Source organism: Watersipora subatra, chromosome 7 (genome assembly GCF_963576615.1).
Source record: "Watersipora subatra chromosome 7, tzWatSuba1.1, whole genome shotgun sequence".
Classification (NCBI taxonomy): domain Eukaryota; kingdom Metazoa; phylum Bryozoa; class Gymnolaemata; order Cheilostomatida; family Watersiporidae; genus Watersipora; species Watersipora subatra.
Window position 1 is genome coordinate 53610393 of NC_088714.1, and position 25849 is coordinate 53636241.

General features: G+C 38.6%; 1 protein-coding gene across 1 annotated transcript in view; it reads right to left on the bottom strand.

Moving 5' to 3' along the window:
* LOC137399603 (enolase-phosphatase E1-like) overlaps positions 1 to 25849 on the bottom strand; it is a 40187-nt gene that overhangs the window by 3387 nt on the left and 10951 nt on the right. Inside the window, exons 2-5 of the mRNA XM_068085781.1 lie at positions 15247 to 15390; positions 12100 to 12227; positions 6809 to 10111; positions 2699 to 2741 (exon numbers count right to left, since the gene is read on the bottom strand). Coding sequence (XP_067941882.1) covers positions 2699 to 2741; positions 6809 to 10111; positions 12100 to 12227; positions 15247 to 15390 — 3618 coding nt within the window. The remainder of the gene's footprint in view (positions 1 to 2698; positions 2742 to 6808; positions 10112 to 12099; positions 12228 to 15246; positions 15391 to 25849) is intronic.

The following is a 25849-nucleotide window of genomic DNA, read 5'->3' on the forward strand; positions in this document are numbered from 1 at the left end:
ATCATTCAATTCTACAGTCAGTTGAACTATTGTAGTATTTAGTGGTTTAGTTCGCTGGTTTTCCGACCCAGAGGTACCGAGATCAAATCTGCAAAGCAGATTTTTGTATGCTAGATTTATGTGCTATAACTGGACAGAAGGATGAAAGATTAAAACTAAAACACAGATTGAGCTTTTTAAATGTAGTTTTGACATAATATTAGTGTAACATATTTCTCTTGATGCTATGAGCAAGTACAAATACCGTAAAACCTTTATTTGAACGCCACTTACAATCGACCGCCACCCTGAGAGAAGGGTCGAAAAACAGACCGCCACTCTCCAATTGAACGCCACCTCAATTTGACCACCACTTTGACATTATTTGATCTTTACGAGCTCATAATATCAACTGATCAGGAAAAAAGTGTCCACAAAATCGTATTAATAATAAATCGTTTATATAAATAAAAATCAATTCTCTCGTTGTCCAATTCCAAAGCTTTTTGTTTTTGTTTCTTTAAAACTTTGAAAGCGACACTGTAACAACAATCAAGAGCGGTCTCAGGCTAGTAGTAGCTCTGTTTAACGCAGTCTTTCTACTTCGAAGTAGCATACATTTATTTTTTTTTAAATGACTAAAATTTACGATGGTAGATGAACTTTAAAAGTGCACTATACAAATAACTATTGTCTCAGGCTAATAGTAGTTCCTTGTTTAGCGCGGTCCTGATACTTCAAAGAACATGTAGATATATGGAAATGGTTTAAATTTACGATGGTAGATGGAAATTTGAAAGCAATGCCATAGAAATAGCTACTAACTAACTGTCTCAGGCTAATAGTAGATTCTTGTTTTACGTGGTCCTAATACTTCGAAAGACATGCATATAAAAACTGGTTCGCAAGTTTTGAACCAAAGGTTACACAAACAAACTTTTACGCGTTGCATCAGTGCTAAATGCAGAACATGAAAGTTTTTCTCCGCCAAAAAATTGTTTGGACGCTAATATCGAATAGTTCAGCAGTGCAGTAGAAGAGTTGAGGCCAGAAGATATTGTGGAATGTATTAGACAACTACAAGATGTTCGTTCTATCGAAAGCAACAATCGGAACGCAGCTATCCGAGCAAACGATGGAAATATTTTCATTTTAAAAACCCAAATCGTTTCTGCATGTAACATAAGTATGGTTAGTTTATGTCACTTGTTCATGAATATATACTTGTATCACTTGATAGATTATTATTGTATAACTTATAAATATGCATATTTATAGCATGTTATCTAATAGCATTCTTGCGGCTGTCTTAACACAGCTTGCGATGGTTTGATGCTCATAACTCCACTTCTATTGCACGTAAAAAGCTAGTTTTGACTGCAAACTGTAGAAACATATCAATGAGTGCAATGAGCTTTTATTCAACGATGTTAAATATAGATATAAAATAAAAATATGTTTCCAAATTTAGAATGAAATAAAATTTGAAAATTCAAATTGCAAAGAAGGACACAGGCTATAATATCATCGCAGGTCAACTGCAAGCAATAGATATCAACTGGTAGAGATATTTTTCAGTTTCTCGAGGCACATTTATAAAGAGATCTTTGACAAGTTAGAGGTAAGTTAGCAGATTTATCGCATTCAAAATGTTTAATATCGGTCCACCGGAAAAAGGCAAAATATAGGCAACATCTGCTTTGCCCATAAAAGGGCTAAATTTAACGTCCGAAAATTCTGACATGCCATTTAAAAAATAGACCGCCACCATAGAGGTTGAAAAATAGAGCGCCATGGCGTTCAATTAGAGGTTTTACGGTATTTATTCCCAGGTTTTAGAGCTGTAGAACAAATTATTGTTTATTTTTACAAGTCACATTAGCTTTCGACCACCTCCAATCTCAACCAAATTGGATTTCAACCACAAATTTTGAAGTGTTTCAACCAAAGATTTGGCTTTCAACCGCCTCCTATCGTACATGAATATTTTTCATGTTGCAATTGGTGAGAATAAAAGAAAAGAGACGTTTCTGCTTTGCCATTTTAGTTCACAAACCCTTTGCCAGAAAACATTGCTGGACTCTTATTAGAACCTTTTTAGGTTGTAAATTAGCGCAGATTAGCCTTCGCTATTTCGATGTTTATGCTAACTTTGGTAAAAATAAAACAGAAAATGTTTGTTTTTTTCATATCTTAGATAGAATATCTTTAATTAAAATAAAACACAGTCTATTTCTACTTTTTCATTTATGGTATACAGTCTTAGACAAGACTGAATAAATGTGGTAGATGTACAAGTTGCTACAGATACAGCAGTACAGTACAGCGTGTTCCCAACCTAGCCTAGTCTATAACAGTTTTTTATGAGACAATCGCTGTATTTTACATGTTACCTGCTCTTTTACCGCATGTGTATAACTTATGGCATCAAAAAATAAAAAAATATATTTTAAAAAATTTGTAGACTTTAAATGGGTATAAATTATTTACAGTAATTGTAATGGGGAAAAATTATTTTAGATTTCGGATAAATCGCTTTTCGAACTGTCTTCCGGAACCAAAGGTTAAAAACCAAAGCATGACTGTACTAGCATTAGTTCCAACTTGTGACAGGTTTGAAATACATAGCGAATAGCAGAACGAATTAATTGCATCGAGGTGTGACTGCATTTCATTTCGATAAATTGGTGCAATAAAAAACATCAATTCTTTATCCTACCTTTTGACTCTCCATCGCTGTCGGCATCTTTCTTTTCATCAGCCTGCAACAGGTCATCGAATCAAACATGCTTTCAACACAACTAGCTATCGTTTCAACAATCAAAACTTCACAATGCTAGTGGTATCTAAAAAGTGCAGCATTACAGTATTTCAATTGTCAAACAAGACAAGTAAATATGCAAAGGTTTGTCTGAGGGGTTATTTTTAACAGTTACTCAGGTAAGCCTGGTAAGTCTTAAAAACCAAAGCCTTGCAGCTATATAGGATCAAGCAGAAGATAACTCCTATAACGTTGGACAACAAATAAAGCAGAATGAATAAATAAGCAAACTTTAGGTGCGTTTACAAATGTGTATAAAACGGTAAAAATTTATGACGCCAAAATTATAAGTGACACGAGCATCATGAACTGTCAGTGTAAACAGCCATCCTCTGTGTTAGCCGCTTGAGTGAGGGTTTTGGCATCTAAATGCTTAAAATGAAACATTGTCTCATTTTACGGTTCTATATGCAGCGCCGTAGCTAATAAGAGCTCACATTGCCAAGTGTTGATAACTCCAGTAAAATCAGTTTGAATTATTTGTTGTTTTATCTGTGGGTAGTTCAAGCACAGACATTAATTTTAACTTTTGTATACAATATGAATGACAGAATAGATTTTAAAGAAACGTTTAAAATCAACATGTTTGGTACAAAAAACCTGAGCGGCTTTTACTGATTAGTGTGATCATGATTGCGCGGTAGTATTCCAAAGCATTTATCATTGATTGAGATATCCAAAGCAACATCTGGTCAGATATTCTCACAGGAGTAACTAACGCAAGAGCACCACATTGAATACCAACCGGTTGGCTATGGGTGAACTTGCATGCAAATGCTAAAGTTATTATTTGGAATGTGGCGGTTTACCGCACAGCATGTCCATTCTAGGTACTGGTGCTCAGTGTCTACCGCAAAACCCAAATGCTATTTACACGCTATGTAAACGCACCTTTATCGTGAAATACTACAATAAGCATTCCAGTTGTTCCATAAAAGCAACCGAAATAAGCAAAAGCAAAGAATTTCACTATGCCTAGCAAGTTCAATGGACCATACGCAGATATGGGGAATGACCATACGCAGATATAGAGAATGCCCGTACGCAGATATAGAGAATGCCCGTACGCAGATGTAGAGAATGCCCGTACGCAGATATAGAGAATGACCGTACGCAGATTTAGAGAATGCCCATACGCAGATATAAAGAATGCCCGTACGCAGATATAGGGAATGCTCATACGCAGATATAGGGAATGCTCATACGCATATATAGGGAATGACCATACGCAGATATAGGGAATGCTCATACGCAGATATAGAGAATGCCCGTACGCAGATATAGAGAATGCCCGTACGCAGATATAGGGAATGCCCGTACGCAGATATAGAGAATGCCCATATGCAGATATAGGGAATGCCCGTACGCAGATATAGAGAATGCCCGCACGCAGATATAGAGAATGCCCGTACGCAGATATAGAGAATGCCCGTACGCAGATATAGAGAATGCCCGTACGCTGTGAGTTTTACATATTGAAGATATTCATGTTCGACTGCAGTAAATGCCACTAGTTTATAAACTGCTGGAACCCTAGACACTACATATGAAGATACCAATATCTTTGAGTATATATATCCTTGAGAACATTTCCTTGAGTTCTATCTAACTAAGCTAATTCTTGCCCTTTTTATGGCATAATTTGAAAAACATTTGAAATGAGACTATTACCAATAAAGTTATATATAAGTATATACATACTCGTGCTGGGCACGATTACTTCTTGGCCAACAAGTTTAGACTCGCCCCTTCCGTTTAAGTTTTTCGAGTACCGGGTAACTCATAGTTTTTGGCACGAATACTTCTTGACCAATGGGTTTTCGGGTATCGGGTTTGTTAATACGGGTTTCATGTCTAAAATTTCCAAACATGAGACATATCTTAAAATTTTAAATGCAATTATAATTTTATTCGATGTATTTATTCTTTTTTTACGATTTTCTATCGACAGATATTTGTGCTCGCAGCGTTAACAGGCGGGTTGTTAAACAGTGCTTAGAGCGCAGGACGTAATAGACCCGAGTTTTTGTCCACTCTAGTCGACGGATCCGTGTACCAAAATCCGAACTCGCAAGTCAAAACCCGAACCCGCAAGTCAAAACCCGAACTCGCAAGATCGAAATGCTCATAATTTCTAATACCCGAGACAAGATAAACCGCGAGTTCAACGAGTTTTATTACTTGTGCCCAGCACTACTATATACTTATATATATATATACAGTCAAACATGGATAACTCGAACTTCAAGGGACCGAGCAAGTGTTCGAATTATCAGAGCGTTCAAGTTATCAGAGCACTGTCACAAGTCCATATATTTACTTATTTATTAGTAGATACATGTACATATACAAACTATAATATAAATCAAAAGCACAAATGGCTTGTTTCAAATTAAATGCTTCTAATGTAAAGTTTAAAACGTTTTTATCAAAAAGTATAGAGATTTTTCTATCACTTGAGATTGGTTTGTTGTTTGAGGTGATGTTATTGCCAGGACGTTTTTCAGATTGACATTGGCAAAACTTGATTGTTGTTGAAATGCTCAAAAGAAAAGACATTTTTTTCTTTTGGGGTTTTACCCACGATCAATTTTGCCGTTTTTTCTTGAAGTTTATGCAAAGATTATCTTACTTTACCTGGGATTCGTTAAGAGCAACACTCCGAGGCAGTTCAATTAGAAGTTTTACGAGGTTTTACGTACATTCTATATCACTCACGTTTTTTTAATAGATACTCATTGAATGTACACACGTATTCTGTGTTTAGGTCAAACGATGAATAGTTTTTTGTAGCTCAGACAACGTTAAAGTTTAATTACAACAATTTTTAAGACGTTTTAAACATTCAACATTCCGACGTTGATTCAACACGGAATCAACGTCGGAAAACTATTCATCACGGGCTAGCCGGGTCACGCACTCAAGGATTTTCGCCACGCACATACAAAACAAAAACAACATGCGATTTTTGTTTTGTATGTGCGTGGCGAAAATCCTTGCGCGCGTGACCCGGCTAGCCCGTGCTATTCATCGTATAGCAGTATAAATCAAATTTCACCAAACCTTTAAAAAAGTCGTTGACAAAAATATTTTGCCGATGGTGGTAATAACGACGCTTATGAATTACGAAAAGATGAAGTTTACCTCTATGGCTTTGAATAAAGTGATTTTCTAAAGCGATAACAACCGTTTCGGTAGCCGTTGGGCAAAAAAACAGTTCGAATTAACAGTGTTGAGTTCGAGTTATCTATAGCAATTTATCATTACGTGGGAACGGACCAAAGGAAATGTTCGAATTAACCATGTGTTCGAGCTATCCGTGGACGAGTTATCCATGTTTGACTGTATATATCTTTACAATAAAACCTAGAATAAAATAGAGAAAACCTGGAATTTGGCTGATATCACACAAAAATATTATTCAAACACCAACCTTTAATGCTATCTTGCTACTGTTAATGCAGTAAAAAATTGTGCTGTCAGTTGGCCTTTAAACCACCTTGAAATACAAATCAAGCATGCCTATATTTAGCAAAATAGTTTTTAATCTTTACTTGGTGATGAGGGTGAAACTAGAGTTTAGACAATTTAGGGCTGTAAATAAACTAAAGGAATTTCTTTGACGAAGGATCAATTCCCAAAAATACCTTTCTACCAAATTCAGATAAAACAGTCTTAGAATGTTTTCAAGCAGGCCCTTTTACATCTGCCATGATTTATTATTCAACATGATTTTTTGACAACTTGTAAATCACCAGCGTTAATTAAAAAAAATGTTTGTCTTAGCTAGAATTTTATGTTGGTAGAAGTAATTAATGCCTGAAAACTGATTGGCTCCCTCAAGTGCTAAGTCTAAAGAACATCTCTAGTGATCAAATCACAATATATAAGATAAATGAGTACTAACTCCAAACAACCTCATCGTTGTACACCTAGAAAATCTGAATGTCTAAAAGGCCCAATATCCCCAAGAAAACTGCTAGTCTCTAAACTTGCTATAACTCCAACCTGCAGCTGAGAACAGTCGCTAGCATCATCTAGAACATGGTTATGTGCAGCGAGCGGTGAATCAGGCAAAGCTGTGCAAGGTGAGTCAGCGTTGCTAGGCACACCTCTTGTGTCGGAATCACTTGATGCACTGTTAATGCTAGCAACTGATGAATTCTCTAGCATAGGATTAGAGGCTAACACACAGTCAGCTAAACCAGAGCTGGTATTTTCTGCAGAGGACTCATCAGGATGTTTTTCAGCAATGATTTCATCCACTTCTACATTTGTAAAATTGTCTTTGGCACAAACTTCGTCATCAGTGATTTTGACAGCTAATTCTGGCAAAAGTTCTTCCGTGGTATCCGATTCGACTGCTTCAATTTGAGTTGGCTCACTACTGTCTGTTAGCATAACAACAGGTATATCCTCTGAATTCGATATTTCCTTCACAGCTTCAGTAGACTTTGCAGGCTCGTCGAAATGTTCTACACCATCTTCAGCCAATTCTGTGGTAACTTCAGCCAATTCTGCGGTAACTTCAGCCACTTCTGCGGTATCTTCAGCCACTTCTGCGGTATCTTCAGCCACTTCTGCGGTATCTTCAGCCACTTCTGCGGTATCTTCAGCCACTTCTGCGGTATCTTCAGCCACTTCTGCGGTATCTTCAGCCACTTCTGCGGTATCTTCAGCCACTTCTGCGGTATCTTCAGCCACTTCTGCGGTATCTTCAGCCACTTCTGCGGTATCTTCAGCCACTTCTGCGGTATCTTCAGCCACTTCTGCGGTATCTTCAGCCACTTCTGCGGTATCTTCAGCCACTTCTGCGGTATCTTCAGCCACTTCTGCGGTATCTTCAGCCACTTCTGCGGTATCTTCAGCCATTTCTATGGTAGCTTCAGCCATTTCTATGGTACCTTCCGCCAACTCTATGGTATCTTCCGCCAACTCTGTGGTACCTTCCGCCAACTCTGTGGTACCTTCCGCCAACTCTGTGGTATCTTTCGCCAATTCCGCGGTATTTTCAGCCAATTCCGTAATACCATCAGCCAATTCCGCGGTATCTTCAGTCAATTCCGCAGTATCTTCAGCCAATTTTGCGGTATCTTTAGCCATTTCCGCGGTATCTTCAGCTAACTCTGCAGTCTTTTCGGCCAATTCTGCGGTAACTTCAGCAGATTTTGTAGCCTCTTCAGCAGTTTCTGTAGTAACTTCCTCAGTTTCCATAGTATCTTCAACAGATTCTTTGGTAGCTCCAGCAAGCCTTGTGGCAACCTCATCAGATGCTGTAGTAACTTGAGCAGATTCTGCGTCAGCTTCGACAGTTTCCATGGTAGTTTTAGCAGATTTGGTGGTACCTTCAGTAGATTTAGCGACATCTTCAGCAGATTGAGCGGCATTTTCAGCAGGTTGAGTGGCATTTTCAGCAGTATCTTTAGCAAATTGTTTGGTACTAACAGGTTCTATGGTACATTCAGCAGTTTTAATAGAATCTTCAGTAGTTTTACTGGCATCTTCAACAGATAATGCATTGTCTTCAGCAGAATCGACTACATTTTCCACAAGCTTGGATTCATCCTCGCCGAGTTCTACTCTAGATTTGGCAGATTCTATGATAAATTCAGTAAGTTCCAAGGAATCCTTAGCAGGTGCCACCACATCATTCGAGGTTTCTAATATGTCTTCGGCAGGTTTCGCAAAACTGTGAACAGGCTCTGAGGCATCTTCAACGGAATCCATAGACTGATTACACAGCTCTGATGCATTTTCAGTTAGTACCATTACATCTTCAACAGGGGGAGTAGTATTTTTTAAAGACTCCGTGACATTGTCAGAAGGCTGTATGACATCTTCTGTAGATTGACAAATGTGTTCAACAGGCTCTGCTATAACCTCAGCAGGCAACGATGAGTCCTCAAAAAGTTGAATTGCAGTTGTTGCTTGTTCTGATGTAACATCACCAGACTCCTCTTCCACTTTGCTAGTTACAGACTCCATGGTGTCCCCAACTGAATCCAGTGTGTTCTCACTCAGTTCCACTTTGTCATCTGCAGGCTTTATCATGTCTTCTACAGACTCCACTGTGCCCTCTGCATGCTCCTCTGGGCTTTCAGCAGGCTCTGCTAGTTTATGTTGAGTATGTTTTATGGAATCCTGAACCAATTCTGATATGTTTCTTGAGGGCTCCATTGTATCTTTTGCAGGCTCTACTGTATTCTTTGCAGGCCCTATAACTGTATTCGGTGTCGGTGCTACTATTTCTTTCGAAGGTTCTACTAAAACTATTGTAGGTTTTATTAAATTCAGTGTAGGCTTTACTATATCTTCAGCAGACTCCTTCATATCTTCAGTGCATACCCCTATATCTTCGATAGAGTTCACTACATCATTAGCACTCTTCATGGAATTATTGCCAAGTTCCACTGCATCCATCATAGATTCTACCAAATTTGCCGGTTCCCTGCCTTTACCAGTAAGCTCTTTTGTATTCTCAACAGATTTCACAGTAACCTCAGCTGCTTCGGCAAGTTCCAGTCCATCTTCTGTATATTCTACAGGATGTTCAACTTCTTCAACAGTGTCAGCAGCTGAATCTACAAAACCCTCAGTGACAACTTTACTGCATTCATCAGTTTCTCTAACAGGTTTCTCAGAAGATTCAACTTCGGCTATCTCTACAGTACCTTCCTTTATCTTCGAAAAATCCTTTTGTTCTGCAATGCCTACAATTGGGTTAACACTGCTTTCCATCTGGTTCGCTGAATTGCCTGAATGTTTTTCAAGCTCACCTTGACATTCGACTACAGGTGCCTCAGTTTTATCTTCCCCTTGTTGTTCACCTTTTTGCAATTGACCAGTTGACATCCTACCATCTTGAACACTACATTCGGCTGCTTCTTGCTTGATCACCTCTGCGGCAGAACCCTCTGCTCCATCAACTTCTGTTGTAACGACAAACTCTTTCCCTTCTTCCAGAACAGCTGATACTACTGGTCTGGTCTCACTAGCTTCTGACTGGCCACACTCTGAAGTTTCACTTTGAAGATTTGCTGGAGTTATAGAAGCGAATTCGTGATTAGACTGAAATTCGTTGGTAACTTCACTCATTTGTACTTTGTCACCATCATCAAGATTGGATGTAGGTGTTTCACCAGACAAGCCTTTGTGTATGTCATTTTGACAAACACCCTGATGATCATGAACCAGTTCAGCACTGCTAACAGGTTCAGCTTTAAATTCACTTGACTCTGCAATGGTGTTAGCCTCATCACCCATTTCTACTAGAGAATTAATATCAGTGCAGATTAGCCCAGCGCCAGAAACCTGTGTTAGCAGAAGCAAGTGCATTATTACTACATAAAACGTATAGGCTTGACTACAAAACGAGCTTGCTAATACATAAATAGAGTGAATTCCTTCCTCACAGACCTCTCCAATTAATACTGACACTTGAGAACTGACAAATTCTGGTGTATCAAAATCTGGTTTATTGGTTGTATCGTTGGCAAACCTCTGATAGCTATGACAGGCCTGGTAATAAATATCAAATTTAGAAACAATAACTGCAAAAATTGAATTAAAACATTTGATAAACATATATACCGACAGTTGATCTGTTTAAATCATGACAAAATGAATTGAAAGTGTTCTCAACTTACTCGTTACAGTTGTACTCAAAAATGACTTTGGTGGTCGGCTTATATTTTAAGCCTCTCCGAGGCATTCACATCGGTTACAAAACAAAATTAGGGTACAAGTTAGTTTGCCATAATTCAAAATATATCAAAATAGACAAACTTGGAATTGCTCCCTCCATCTATTTTATAATGATTACCATTAAAGGTTGTTAATTTCAAAATTTCAAAAGTTGAAACCTGCAGATGAATTTTTTTTTATGGTTCACGTTAAATACTTTTCAAGCGCAAAACTAAAGAGAAACCAATGGGACTAAAATTGATCTAACAGACGGGGCATTTACAATGATTAATTTTTCTCCCTCAATATGGAGCGTGACAATGTGACATTAGCAGGTGTTGTGAAACAGTATTTGCTATACTCCACAGAACTTTTGACGATTAAACAGCATCCCTTGCGAAAAGTGAAAATCCATGAAATAAACTAATTTTAGATTATGAGCCATAACTTCAACAGAACACTTGAATAGTTTTCTAAATTTATTGCATGAATTTCATATATAATTAGCAGATAAATTGAAGTTTTCTTAACTGACTTTCAATTTATTTTTCAATTTCATTCCCAGCATTTTAAGCCAGATGGACTTGATCTGGTCTGAATATTCATGCTTATTATTAGCTGAGTTCAATGTGAAAAGGAAGTCACATGTTTACAAATATGAGTTCTCATTGTCTTTACTTTAAATGAATATTATTTAATCCAGAAGTTCTGAAGCCACAAAAGTTCAACTGCAAAGTAGCGAGGGGTTACTGTTTTTATAATGTGGACAGTTTTAGTTCATTGCCGATGCTTCCATTACGATTCAACAAAATTTGTTAATTAAATTGTTAATGCCAATTTAGATGTAGCTACATTTTAGTTGTTTAAATCTCTCAAACTAACTAACTATCAGAGTCTGTTATGTTTGCGTTTATACATAGCCTCTTACCAGGAGAAGCTTGCCAACTTGAGCATGAAAGATTACACAAAAGTATACAGCCAACTTACTGGCATCACTCTACAAGTGTCATGTCATTTGACATCGATTTCCTCATCATAACAAAAATAATGTTCTTTCAGTAGAAGTGATACAAAAAAAGGGGAGATGTTAACACGAGTGTTACTGATAGTGGACAGTTCTGATGTTACAGCAGGAAGAATTCACTCTGGTGTAAATCATTCCTACAGAAATTATAACAGTGAATTATTGTTAGCGTGACAAGCCTGAGCGCATAAGCCACGGAGAGGAAGTGAGAAAGCTTATCATTCAACAACGGAAGTCATATCAAATGCTGAAGTGTAAAAAATAATTACCATTGTTACGCGGCCTGATCAGGGAGAGCCAGCTTGGCAGGAGCTTTTCAGTGCTTCACAAAATAATTTTTTGCAAATGTTCAGTAACAAGGTTCCATTTTTTTCTCACACAGGTGGCCCTTAGAGAGACAAACCGATAAAATACTCAATGAGAGCATGGATGTCTCGCCCATCAGGCCGCGCAGCAAAAGCAAGTCAGAGATAGCTTTACGTTTGCCTGTGCCTATGTGCAGTCCTTCCAGCTAGACAGACGAAAACCTCCACCTCAAAATCATGACATAAAATTACACTAGAAACCAGATGTTACAAATGACGCTAAAAACCTGTTTTGTTTCCGATGACTGTGCGACATGCTCATCGGCAGCATTAGCAGAATCTGTAACTTCCGCTGACACTTTGTCTATTGTCGATTCTTCAGGGATTGCCGGCTCTGCTGCAGCTGGTTCAGGAACTGCGAGAAGGTGAAAGATCTGTTAAACTGTTGTAAATTGTAATTTGACAACTTTTAACGTTTGAACACCTACTACCATCTACCGACTTCGATATTGATGGTAATTATGACAACTCCAAGTGGTTGATGCATAAATATCATCAATACAGAGTCGCAAGCTTTGATGCAGTATGCTACTAGTTTCGGCCACTATCTGCTATCTAGGTACCACCAGAGCTGTATAGCTTCACAGAGTCCCGCATCAAAAACTGGAAAGAAAAAAGCTCGATTCCAAACAAACCCGATCAACATGCTGATCTCTAATAGAATACTCATACCTCGCTCTAAACCGCACTTTTTCGCATTTTATTTACGTTTTTACAAAAACTTTATTAGTAGCTTTTTGTAGTAAATTTTGTCCTCTTTCAAATGGTGTATGATACCACAACCAATTTTAAAGCGACTGTCACTGGGAGTAGTTTTCGTTGATTAATGTTGCGGCCTCTCCATTATAACTTACATAAAAACAGTAGGCCGCGCCTGTTTGCTTGGAATCGAGCGAGCTCCCGTATACTGTTGGTAACCAACAGTATACGTGCAACCAACAGAAGCTCCCGCTTCTGTTGGTTGCACGACTCGGTGAAACTATACGGTTCTGGGACGATTACCCAGGATGCGAATTTTATAAGCAATGTTTATAATATCTAGTATTATATATTAGATATTATAAACACTTGATATAAACATTATTAGTCATCTAATATTATATATTAGATGACCAACAAAAACGCTGCCATAGACACACAGAACTTACATTGACATAAGTAGAACGATGCAGTTTGAAAGATCAATTAAGAACATTTAGCTCAGATAAGAGAAAATGGTCTGAAAAATTGAGCCGATTGTGACGCAGAAGACAGGAGACATAATCAAGTACAGCAATAAACATATCCATGATTACTCAGAAATCTATGGGAGAGCATTTTTTGCCTAGCTGAAGTAGTTGCAACATGTTGGTTGTAAAATAGCATGCACACATGAAGGCAGATTGTAATAAACTCTGCCAACGATATCTTTGATATCACTTGTAAAGCTCTGTCGACCACTGGTGGTACAGCACCACCGGCGAACCAGTTTGAGGCCCAACTGTTTCGACGCATTGACCTTTTTCAATGACATTTACATTTGGGACAGCAACTGTATAAAGTCAAGGCAACCAAAGCTCAAAATGGCGCACACGTGAGCGCTGAGAGCTATTTATATCGCAAAAAGTAATGGTCTAGACAACTAACACTATTAATAGCACTTGATAACATCGGGACTCCGAGCTTCAGTCTGGTTTCCACCGGTCGCCGATTAGGAAAAGCATTATTTACTACAGAAAGAAAACTACTTGCAATAAATATTAGTGCCAATGAATGGTAATGTGGTTTAATGATTTAGACTAGCAAAGCCTGGTTTATATACAAGACACCCAATAGGGACAAAAATGATGAAGCAGAACATTTCCATCAGCATCGGCCCATCGTGAAGTCTCCGAGGCGAACAAGGCTTTCTATCGAACAACCTTCCTTATGCTCTGAAGGCCCTCAAGTGTTTACCACTGGTTATTTCAATACCCAATTTGTTTACATTTAGCATAGATTATGGAACAGCCAATAGGATAACGAATTGTTTGTCATATATGGATGACTTATTTGCTAACCTGGACACGCTAAACAATGGTTGAGTGAAATCGGCAAACCAACAAGTACACTTCATCCCAGCGCTGATGGTGTTGCTGGTTGATGTAGTGAAAGCAGCTTGCTACCAGAAAATACCTTAGCATAAAATATCTTCGCTTGTATTGGTTGAAGATCTATGTGCTTCAACCAATACAAGGTTTACAAGAGCTCATGGCAAAACATGAATTCTGTAAAAATCGAATTGAGGAAGCTGTAGTCACATTGTTACAAGAGGTCTGTCAGGTGATTACATCAGGAAGAGTTAATGGCATTCTATTACTTTTAACTAGTCGCAGATAGAGGGCATCTCACAGAATTCAATAAGCAGCAGAGAGTCGTCATATCTTAGCCTTGGGTGGCAACATTGATGCATGACAGCAGCTGCAAGTTTCATGTTTCAAAACTGTACATCAGTGCTTCCTCCGTGACACAATCCAACTTAGCAGTTTAGTCCTTAGCACCTTGGCCAGAGATTTCTCGTAGAAGCGCGGACGGATGAAGCAGCGAAGCGAGTTTTTTTTACGATAAACCAACTATATTAAAATGGTAAATTTTATGAGTTTAAAAAATACAGCCAAGAACGAGGTATAACTTCAACAAATACATGAAAACAGTTCCGGCGCCCACACCCACATACTGCAAAAAAGAAAAGCCATGCCTGTTATACATTATGCGATACAGACAACTAGGTCAAACATGCAGAGGGCAGTACATTGTATGATATATTGTAGATCGTGTTACACGCATACAAGCCAGTGATCTGTTATGGCAACATCTCACGCATTCGTGACACTTTATGTCACAATTATCTTTCTAGGCTTACAACTACGTGTCTGCCATAGTTAATTGTTGCATATATTTGGTATATTTTATAGCCATCGAAGGCAACTATGGTTGTTACATTAATAAACTCTGCTTAGATGAAGTCATACCCTTTAGCTTTACAATGTAAAGCAGACAGCAAGGTGCCCTATTTAAAAGAACTATTCATTTTTATCCTTATAATCGTAATCGTAATTCGTTATATCGTAAAACTGCAAATGGTAATCCATGGTCTGTGTAGTAATTGTAAAGACAATAGTTAACAACTACCAGCAGTAGGTTTAGCGACAAAAATCCTAGAGACGTTGGAAACGATTTTGTATTAGGTAGTTCTAATGGTACAATTGAAAACGAAACTAATATATTTTTAAACAAAAGACCTCTACGAACTGTATGTGTTCATTATTTCAGCAAGCAACTGTTGGATTATGTCGGAATACAGGCTTGAAAAACAGGCAGAAATGTTACTGTGAAGTCTTTGATAAATTAAGTACCTGTTTTATCACTGTTCGACTCCTCTATTTTCAGCTCGACATCCTTGGCTTCGGTTGCTGCCGGTTCAGACGATTCTGGAACAGGTGCTGACTCTGCCAGCTCGGCCTCCCCTTTACTCACTTCTTCTGTTACAGCCTCACTTTCTGCAACACAATCATTTTCATTTCACAATAATTCTCAAGAGGGATAAAATGAATCACCAAGTTACGCAATTTCAAATCGTGGATGCAAAATTCATCGATCACCTGGCAGAACAAAGAGTCATTTGAATTGTAATTTGGAAACAACAAGGACTCAGATATAATTGTGAGAATACAATGTAATATGAATGGATGAGGTTAACCCATAGATACATATACCTATGGGTATATGTATCTATGGGTTAACCAAATTAGACCAAATAAATGTGGATGCTTCTACAATATCCTATCAGTCAGTAATGCTAGGCGACCCAACATGTTTCATAGATGATTTGCACAAGACAAATACTGCTGCTGTACGCTGCCAACACATGTATGAGCAATATATCATAGCTCACTACCTGATTTATAAACAAATATTTCCTTATCTAAAAACATTGACCTTATAAACAAAAATGCTATCACAGTGTAAAATTGTAGAAAACATTTGTCTCGACATGCAAATCTCCAAAATACAGCATCCAAAAATTTTTGAAAGCATTCAAGTCTTGCGAGTAAAAGGCCAAAGCTAGCCATACCAGAAAAACAAAATGACTAATAAAAATCAAATTAAGCCAGATATGCTACCGAACAAGTGCAACTTATTTAGCATTTGTCTGTTATGTAGCAAGGAGTCGGTTATTCAGCCTACAAGCGTTCAACCTTTATAGAGATTTCAGGCAAAAATGGTCAACGTTGTGCACACATTTCCATTGTCAACCCACACACACACACCTTCAACCACCCAAAAAGAGCAACAAAATCCACCGTGATATTTCTACAGCTATGAAATACTTTCAATAAAAGCTGAAAGACTATACATGGATAATCTGGACACGCCATAAACGTGAACTTACATTTTCAATTTGACCCGTATAACTAATAAAAATATACATAATATGATGAGCTGCTTACTGAGCAGAAGCGCCGTCTACCAAACTGTCAATTACTGATCTCACCTTGATGAAGACCTCATATTAAATATCGATAATTCAGCCAAACCCCTGAGTACCCCAAACAAACATCCTACTTGTCCTAATCTGTATTATACTTGATCAAGATAACTTGTTTGTTAAATACTATCAAATTTCCATTTTATTATTAGTCCCTTTTATTATTTTTCTACGTGACCTGATTTGCATTTGTCAGCATTGGCTAGTTAACCCTTCCACTGCTATCCATGTACAAATTTAGTTTTTGGCCTGCCGCCAGTCATTTTACCAAAAAATGCTGATTTGGCTACACAATATACATGTACACAATGTTTTTGCAATTTCAAACCCTATCAAGGACATTTTTGTTAGATATCTTATGCTGCCAACGCGTTGACAAACAGAGGCACAAAACAAATTAAATCTATACTAAGTACATTGCTAAAGCTATGTGAAGCTATAATCACCACGAAGCTATAATGATCCTCTACAATATTCCTTACTCTTACAAAACTATTACTTTTACCACCATCAGAGTCAGTGCTGTCACTTTCATTGTCTGAATATTTATTTAATTTGGAATCACTGAGTTGTTACTGTTACTGCAGTTACGATACAGCCACAAAAATTTAAAAAGTCAAGTTTATGCTTCTTGTATGGCCAAATGGGTGAGTTTGGAAACATCTTGTATGAAGTTACATGTATTTTGCCGTTCTTATATCGTAAAATTCCTATAACATAAATGTTCCTGGAACGGATTATTGACACCTCCGCAGAAGCACCTACTGTAGTAAAATTTAAATGAAAGTCTCAGAGACACATAATGCTACAAGATAGTAAGACCATCTAAATATAATTATTAGGCTGTAATGACAAATTAACTATATCATGTGATGGTGAGTAATGTTCAAGATGAATGAGGTAGCCATGCAGAGCTAGAGCATATGAAACATAGCCTGGATTCCATTTACGCTGCAGGCCCTATTGGCAGGATCGCAGGGTTACTGGGATGAAATGGGAACCTACGCACTGAGTACCACAGGTAGTTGCTGACGGTCAATGCAAGAGTTTAGTGCAGTTCAACTTTCATAAGAACCACAGACAAAACCTCAAAATGCACTGTACAGGTGATGGTCAACACTTTTGAAACAGCATGGACAACAGCCATTTTTATGAGATCATCAGCAACGCTGCTTTATGTGGACATAAGTTGCCGAGCCTAGTGCCGCTAGCGTTTTGTGGCACTAGGCTCTGCGGCATTACCGCGAAATTACCAGGCGGGGGGGGGGGATTTGTGTCTCGCAGCCAATATGGCAGCCGCCCCCAGGGGTGTGTAATAAAACCTCTCACACGACTACAAATAATCCTTAACTCATCTTAGTCATCCTTAACTCATCTAGTTATTTAACTTTTTGTAACTTCTTACAGGTATCATGTATTAAATAAACGTTCAGATGGCTTATATTTTTAGTATGTCTTCTAGTAAGCATGAAAACTTTTGATGATTAAATAGTGTACATGTTCAGCAATCATGGAGGTCAATATGCATCAGCAAACATGGAGTTATCCTCTATACATCATATGCTATGATCGTGACCAACGATCAACCAACGAACCGTGAATAAACCCAATAAACTCATTTAGTAGGCCTATACATTCATAAAGGAGGCATTCTGTTAGCATAGCCTACACACGATAAAAGTATCAACCTAACGATTTTAATGATGCATGAGAATATTTGGTTACAACAGACCCTACAGACCCTGACCTCCTTATTGTGAACTTTCCTGTATACCAGTCAAGGCAAATCTATTGTAATTCTGCAAATGTGATAGGAAAACCTAGTGCAGCCTAATCACACCCCAACTAGTAGGAATCCTTAAGCCCTACTAAAGGCTGGTACCGCACTACATCACTGTATTTCGGAGTTGTCCTTTCCGAGTCCATCGTCGATTATGTGCATCTTAAACTGAGAGCATCGACAAAGCAACACGGATATGTCAGGAATGATTGCGGCTGTCAAAACTTTTCTGATATTTTGCCAAGCATCGACGACAGCTTGTACAATACACACCATTTCAGCGATGGTAATTTGCTGTTGCGGATAGTGTGATTCATTTACTTTGGTTTATGATGGTTGCTGCGAGACTTCGCGAAAAATGATGATGTTCCTTCGAGAAATATGAGAATACTACGTCAGTCACGAAGTATTTGCTGATACAAACGGATGGGTTTGTGGTAGTGTGGACATCCCTGAAGTATTGTGGCATTAAACATACATATAATGATATAACGTACTTATAACATTATATGTATGTTTAATGCCACAACATTTCAGACATTTAGACATCAATGCTTACTACCTACACTGATCACATATGTATCAAGATGATGCCATTGTCATCCTCATCATTGACGCATCTGTGATGTACATTTACAAAAATACTTCATATTATATATATAAACACTCTAGAAAGTGCTGTGAGATACAAGGTCTCTGAAAGAGTCTACTGCCGTCTTATTGTACAGTAGATGGAAGTAGATTTTACGGACATCAACTGCAGTCTACTGTATTCTACATCTGCGGGTTAATCTATCAAGCCTTTCTGATTATTATGATCTGTACCAAAACCATAAAGACTGCACAATTTGCAAAGAGGGTATGTTGAGTAATTCAGCATGTTATACGACTAGTGAAGCTTGTGGTTCCAAGGTTGAGTTTGGTGGTAGGCTACATGATGAAGTTAAAATAAAACTTTCCACACTCATTGATGTTTAGTAACAAGTCGATAGCAAATGATAGCTTAGATATACACCGAAATATGGCGATATAGTGTGAAGCAGCCTTAAACCCTCGTCATATAAGTTTACACAAGAATCCAAGTAGATTTCCCTACTTGGTATCATCCATCATAAACAGCAACCAGCGGGAGTCCCAATGCACATGGACACACAACTTTGGATGGCGCACCAGAACACCCTTTTAGAAGCACTTTAATGCCCACAGTAAAATGTAATATAATTACAGCCTAAATTTATTTGATATAGACACATTCATCAGATATTGGAATTAAACTCTTTGTTCAATGGCATGAATAGCCCCATTAGATACCTCACTCAGCTCTAGCACTACTCATATCTCCAGCAGAGAACTTGTTCATTTTATTAGTCCTTCAACTTTTGATGTTATTTAGTTGATTGACTTGGCTACCTTAGCATTACCTGTGCTACCGACTACCTAAAAATGCTAGGGCACATGCCAGAAAGCAGATCGCTAATTAGGGAAATGTTACAGGATGGTTGTAGCCATTCCGGTAGTAGCCATTCTTATCGCAACCATAAGGATATTTAGGCTAGTCCGACTTCCTTTGTTTCCTGACAGCAATGTAGTCTTGTATTGTTAAGATCATGGGTAAAAACTAGCAATCGAACATTTAGTGTAACAACCTTATACAAAATCTCCCTGCGAGACAAAGATCACTGGTGATGCACATATTCTGATGTGAGCGAGATGACGGTACATGCCAACAATTACTGATAGTCTGTTCGCCTTTTCTGGGTACATTACATGTACAATGTACATGTCGGTATATGCTAAAAGTGGACTGTAGCGACAGGCGCTATCTAGGGCGACAAGCCGTAATGGAGAGCTAGCTTTACTGATGAGTAGTTGTGGTTCATGAGACTTTATTTAACCCAACTGGCTCAACGTGAAGTCTGCAATGCGAATTGCATGACATGTACATTAATATAAAACAGTTGCAATTATTAATAACAGTGTAAAATATACAAATTGATTCAAATGTTTTAGAGGCAAATCAAATGTATAGAATTAGCCATAAATTGTGAAATAAACATAAAATGAGAAATAGACAGTGAATGTAACAAATCCTTATGTGTAAAAGTTTAACAGTTTGCTAAAAGTAAAATGCACAAATTAATAGGCAAAAACTGACCTTGTTGCCTTCCGTGGCTTGCCTTGGTAAAATAGACTTGAAAATATTGTAGACTTGAGAACTTTTAAAAGAACAACTTTATAAACTTAGAAACTTTATATCACCAATAATGGTGAGCTTATTGAGCCATACTGCTCAGGACAAAGACTGCTGCTCTACTGACCAGTTCTAGAGAAGACAGTTGACCAAGATGAACCGAGAATGCAAAAAAGTTAGACAAAATTAGTGCACATTCCGGACCCTAAATTAGTCGTAGTCCCAGCCACGCCAATCGCTAATGGAACGCGCTCCAACGCCCGCAGCAGCAGCTCTCAAGCTTATTCATCCCAGCAGCCAAAGACTGGAAAAAGCATTAGTATTTATTAAAAATGTACCTGTTTTATAGTCGTGACACATCTGTTGAGGTAATTATCTATTACACCTTGAAAACAAAGAAGTCTGGGGCTGATGTTTACTAGAAATATTTTTTAAGAAATGGCTAGAAATAATACACGTATCTAATTTCATTACACTCCCACCTTAATTTACTCTAGGAAATTAACTATTATAAGCAAGCTAAAAATACTACTGTCCACATTTCACCACATTTTAAGGATTATGTTGAAAGCATAAAACATACTACCTGAAAGCGATATATTGTGAAACATACATGAAGGTAAGGGTAAGCAGAAAGTAGTATAAAGTGATATGAATATGTGATAAAACAAAAAATGTGCTGCCAATTTCGACGGTGCACATTCAGCATAGATGGGGGATAAAAGTAATAGCATAAAATACAAGTATAACAGTATAAGCATAATCTATTCCAGTTTAACTAGTTTCTGGACAGGTCTATGTAGAATTGTTCTTTTTTCCATCGGCTTTCCTTCGCTGGAGAGGAACTTTGACGCTAATCGAACTGACACCTTTCTAACAAGACCGTCTGATCCTGGATAGGTTTCTTTCACTATAGCTTTTCTCCAGTGAGTTCTGGGCATATCGTGCTCGACCAAGAGTACCACATCACCCTTGGCAAGGTTCACCTTAATATCGGCCCACTTTTGACGCTTGGTAATCTCATCGAAGTAAGTGACCTTCCACTTTTGCCAGAATGCCTCCGCCAAACATTGTACTTCTTTCCATCTAGCTTTAGCATATGACTCCGTTGTAAACTCGCCTGGGGGTGGCGGTGTTGGTTCTACCTTTCCAGTTAGCAAAGCGTTCGGAGTGATTGGCAGCTCTTCCGGATCGTTGACATCAACTAAAGATAGAGGCCTGCTGTTAGCCGTTGCCATCACCTCACAAAATGCCGTTCGTAGCATGAAAGTATCGAATCTACCTTTGTGTTTGTAAAAAATATCGTCTAAAATAGATCGAATGGTGCGAATTTGTCGCTCCCAAACACCACCTTGATGGCTAGCTGTTGGTGTTGACATGATGAAGTTTATTTGCATGTTTGCTAGAATTTGCTTAGCTTCGTTGTCTACCATATTTTTAAGTTGCTTGTCCAATTCATTTTCTGCTCCAATAAAGTTGGTGCCATTGTCACTGTACAGGGTTTTCACATGTTCTCGAATAGATATAAAACAACGCAATGCATTCAGAAATGCATTGGTCGATAAGTCATCCAAAAGCTCAATATGTCTTCCTCTGGTATATAGACAGGTAAAGACTAGACCATACTTCTTCAGCTCAGTACGCCTTTCTTTAACCTCAAAAGGCCCAAAGCAGTCCATACCAGTAGGCATAAAGGGGGGATACTTTCCAGTTCTTTCTAATGACAAGTCTCCCATCTGCTGAGAAGAGCTTTTTCCTCGTAGTGTGCGGCATGTCACACATTTGACTGCCTCTAGTGGTTCCAGCTTCCATGATTTGTTGCGTACCATCTTTTGAAGTGTTCCAACAACTCGTAGAAGTCGAATTTTGGTACTGAAGTGCTCTATGAGCTTGAGCACTGGATTAGGTTGTTTCATTTTTGTGTTGCATTTTTTAATTCTTCTCACTTCTGGATCTGTTTGACCGAGTTTCGCTTGGAAATCAGTCTGTTTAGCTGAAGGATATGTTTGTTTTTCTTTTAAGAACTCAGGCCCATGGAACCGGATACTCTTCATTAGTTTGTGGAATTCTATCCCTCTGGACGCTATGTCCGCTGGATTGTGCTCCCCGGCTATATGGTGCCACTGAGTGACTTGTGAGTGCTCTCTAATTTCATGAACTCGGTTTGCTAGATAAATCTGAAATCTCTTGGAGTCATTGGCTATGTAGCTGAGCACAATTTGAGAGTCTGACCAGTAATGCTCCTCACCAATTCTAAGATCTAACTCGTGTTGCGGTGTCTTACTAAGTCGAGTAGCCAGCAATGCTGCTTGCAAACGATTGTTAGGTAGTTTGGACTGCGATCTAAAGGGTAATGGCATCTGGAAGTACCCATCATTTCTTTGTACAGTTCCTTTACTCCAAATCTCCATGAACTTTATGTCATCTTGAGAGCTTAGCGTGTCACTATCATCAGATAGTATCTTTGCAAATGTGTTGCAGGCATTCACTGATACTCTTGGTGTTTTACGACCATTTTGTCTTTTACCACTGCCCATAGCTGTCCATCCTAGAACTGTTTTCTCAGCAAATGGTTGTCCTTTCTGTCCACGTATTGTCTCTATCGGTGCAAAGGCATCTGAACAGTCTCGCCCAATCAGCATAGCCACAGGTATATCAAGCAGGGGAGGAAGAAACTTGGAGATTTCGACGAGATGTTCATACTTGGCCAGATTATCTCTAGTAGGTATCTGGTCTTTGTCACATGAGAAGTCATTCCAAGCGTAAGCTGCTATGCTTAGCTTGGTACATTCGTGGAAACCCCTAACTAAAATATTGTGGTGTAAATTGATCTTCTCAAGTGTCGATCCATTTAGAGTTTCCATCTGTACATCTTCTATTGTTGTATCTGTGTTCAGCATGCCTCCAACGTCTGTTGTGAGAAATGTGCTGTCCGACTGTGAATCTAACATAGCGTATATAAGTACCTCTTTCTGTGGATCAAATTGCGAGGAAACATAAACAGGAAGAATCATATTTAGCCCTTTCTCTGCACAACTTGTGAACTTGACATCAAGTTTCTTTGTCTTCTGCAAAGAATCCTCTCGAGCAGTGTTCCCTTGAGATTCCTTTAGAGTGCTTGTGTATTGCTTGTTGGGCTTGGTTTCCATTTTCATCCCACCTGAAGTGTTAGTTTGAGTTTCTGGAGCCTTTGTATCTGTACTCCTATTTCGCTCCCATTCATGAGGTTCTCTGTGTAAGGCAGTGGGGTGTCTTTTCTGACACTTTTTGCAGGTTGCTCTTTTTGGACATTCTTTAGATCTGTGATCTGAGGAACCCAAGCATCCAAAGCATAGACGATGCTGTTTAACAAAGGCTTCTTGTTGGGCCGCTTTCATATCTCTTAGTGTGTAGCATTCAGCTGTTGCATGAGGCTTCTTGCAGCAAATGCAGGAGTTAGCGTAACCAGTAGATGTTGCAAGAGCACTAACTCGAGCACTAGGGTAGATTCTTTGTTGTTTGGGTTTGTCCTTCAAATTCATGCTTGTCAGCTGCATCAACGGCTCTTCCATGATCTCCGCATGGTCAATAACAAATGATGTGAACTCTTTGAAGTCAGGATACGGCTTCCTGGCTTGACGTCTTTCCTTGACTGTTTTCACCCAACTTCTAATCATGAAATCGGGTAACTTTGCAACTAGTTTCTCATTCTCCTCGCTATCATCTAAGATGTTTAGCTGGGTAACATCGCTCATAGCAGATCTAACATGTGCCAGCAAGTCAGCATATTCCCTAAGCAAAGAACTATTTTTGGGTCCTATCTTGCTGAATTCCGACAGCTTTTTACGTAGTGCTCTGCTTACGCTGTGTTTGTTTCCAAATCTATCCTTCAGCACTGCTCTTGCATCATAGTATGCAGATAGTGTATTAGTTAAGAAATGCCCGCTGATGGCATCGTAAGCCTTACCAGACACAAACCTTTTAAGGTGACGGAGGGGTTCAATATTTGTCAAACCTTCAGTCTCCACGTAAGCGTCAAAATCCATTTCCCATTCTGTGAAGGTAATGGGATCACCATGGTACACAGCAGGTGCCAGAGACTGCCTCTTTGTTGCTCTCATTGAAGCAATAAGACTAGTTGTGAGATCTTTTACGACTTGTAGACCTGTATCTTGAGCTCCAATACTGTTATAGGATTCCACATTGACTTCTGCGTTGTTGGTGCGTGTAGGCATAACAGTTGGCCGGCTATAAGCTGAAGGTGTTGCTTCAGTTATGGTATTAGCTTCTCTTTCTCTCATTCGGGACAGCAGTTGATTAAACTTTTCCATGTGAGTAGCAAAGGTAGCAGACGCCTCTTGAAGATCTTCCTCATCATCTTGTTTAGGTTGGTCCATCTCCTCTAGTAGCACTGTAAGCTTCTGTCGGTTCACGGCGATTTTGCTTGCACACAAATCAAACATATTTTTGATTGTTTCTAAATCTGTTTTATTCTCAGTCAATCTATCTAACTCATTATAGTTTGCTTCAATAGTTTCCAAATTGGCATCAACAGTGGCACTATATTGCTCTATTTGCTCTCTTGTGTGAGCTTCAGTTTGACCGAAAAAATGGTCCATATGCTCAAATTCCTCAACTATAGCTTGAGCTACTTCATTATTCAAATGCATAAGCTTTAGGCGTACAGACTCACGCCTGGAAACTACATCTGTATCAGACCTTTCAAGTGATTGCATATTAGTTTGACGATTTGATTCGTCCTCTGACGCCATATCAGAGAACAAAATTATGAGTTAACTTTCAACTAGGCCTACTATGAAAATAAACAAAACTAGCCCTTTAATAACTAAAGCCAGTAAGACACTAACGATGGCACCTACCCGTGCGTGCCCATCTAATACAGTAGTTACATGTGAATATAGCCTAGAGGAAGGATGACAAAATTGGCAATCAGCTAAATAGCTACTTGATGAGTTTACCAGGAATTGCACTGCGGCGCGCGCAAAGGACGGCGACCCCACAAACAATTACCGAGCAGAAACCGGACAATCAAAGGAACCGCTTGATGTGCACCAAATTTGCTTGTAAAAATTGTGAATTTAAATTTAAACTACTGTCAACTGTACTTCAGCTAGAACTACTCAGTTTACAATAACGAGCAGACTTGTAGAAATTAACCAAGGCAATACACAATACCAAGCTAAAAATGGTTGATAAAGCCACACATGGAAGTAAAGAAAATATTGTAGCTATTCTATTTACTTCAGTCCAATATTGATACGTTACTTGTCTTTACAGGTTCCTTCAGTATTTTCCTTTCAGCGCTTTACTTGACTCTAAGGACTTGACTTGTACTTTACTTTGACTTTGTAAGCTTGAGCTTTACCTTGACTTTGTAGACTTGAACTTCACTTTGACTTTGTAAACTTGACTCTCCAATGGTAGAGGTCAAGACTTCACTGTAGCGACAGGCGCTATCTAGGGCGACAAGCCGTAATGGAGAGCTAGCTTTACTGATGA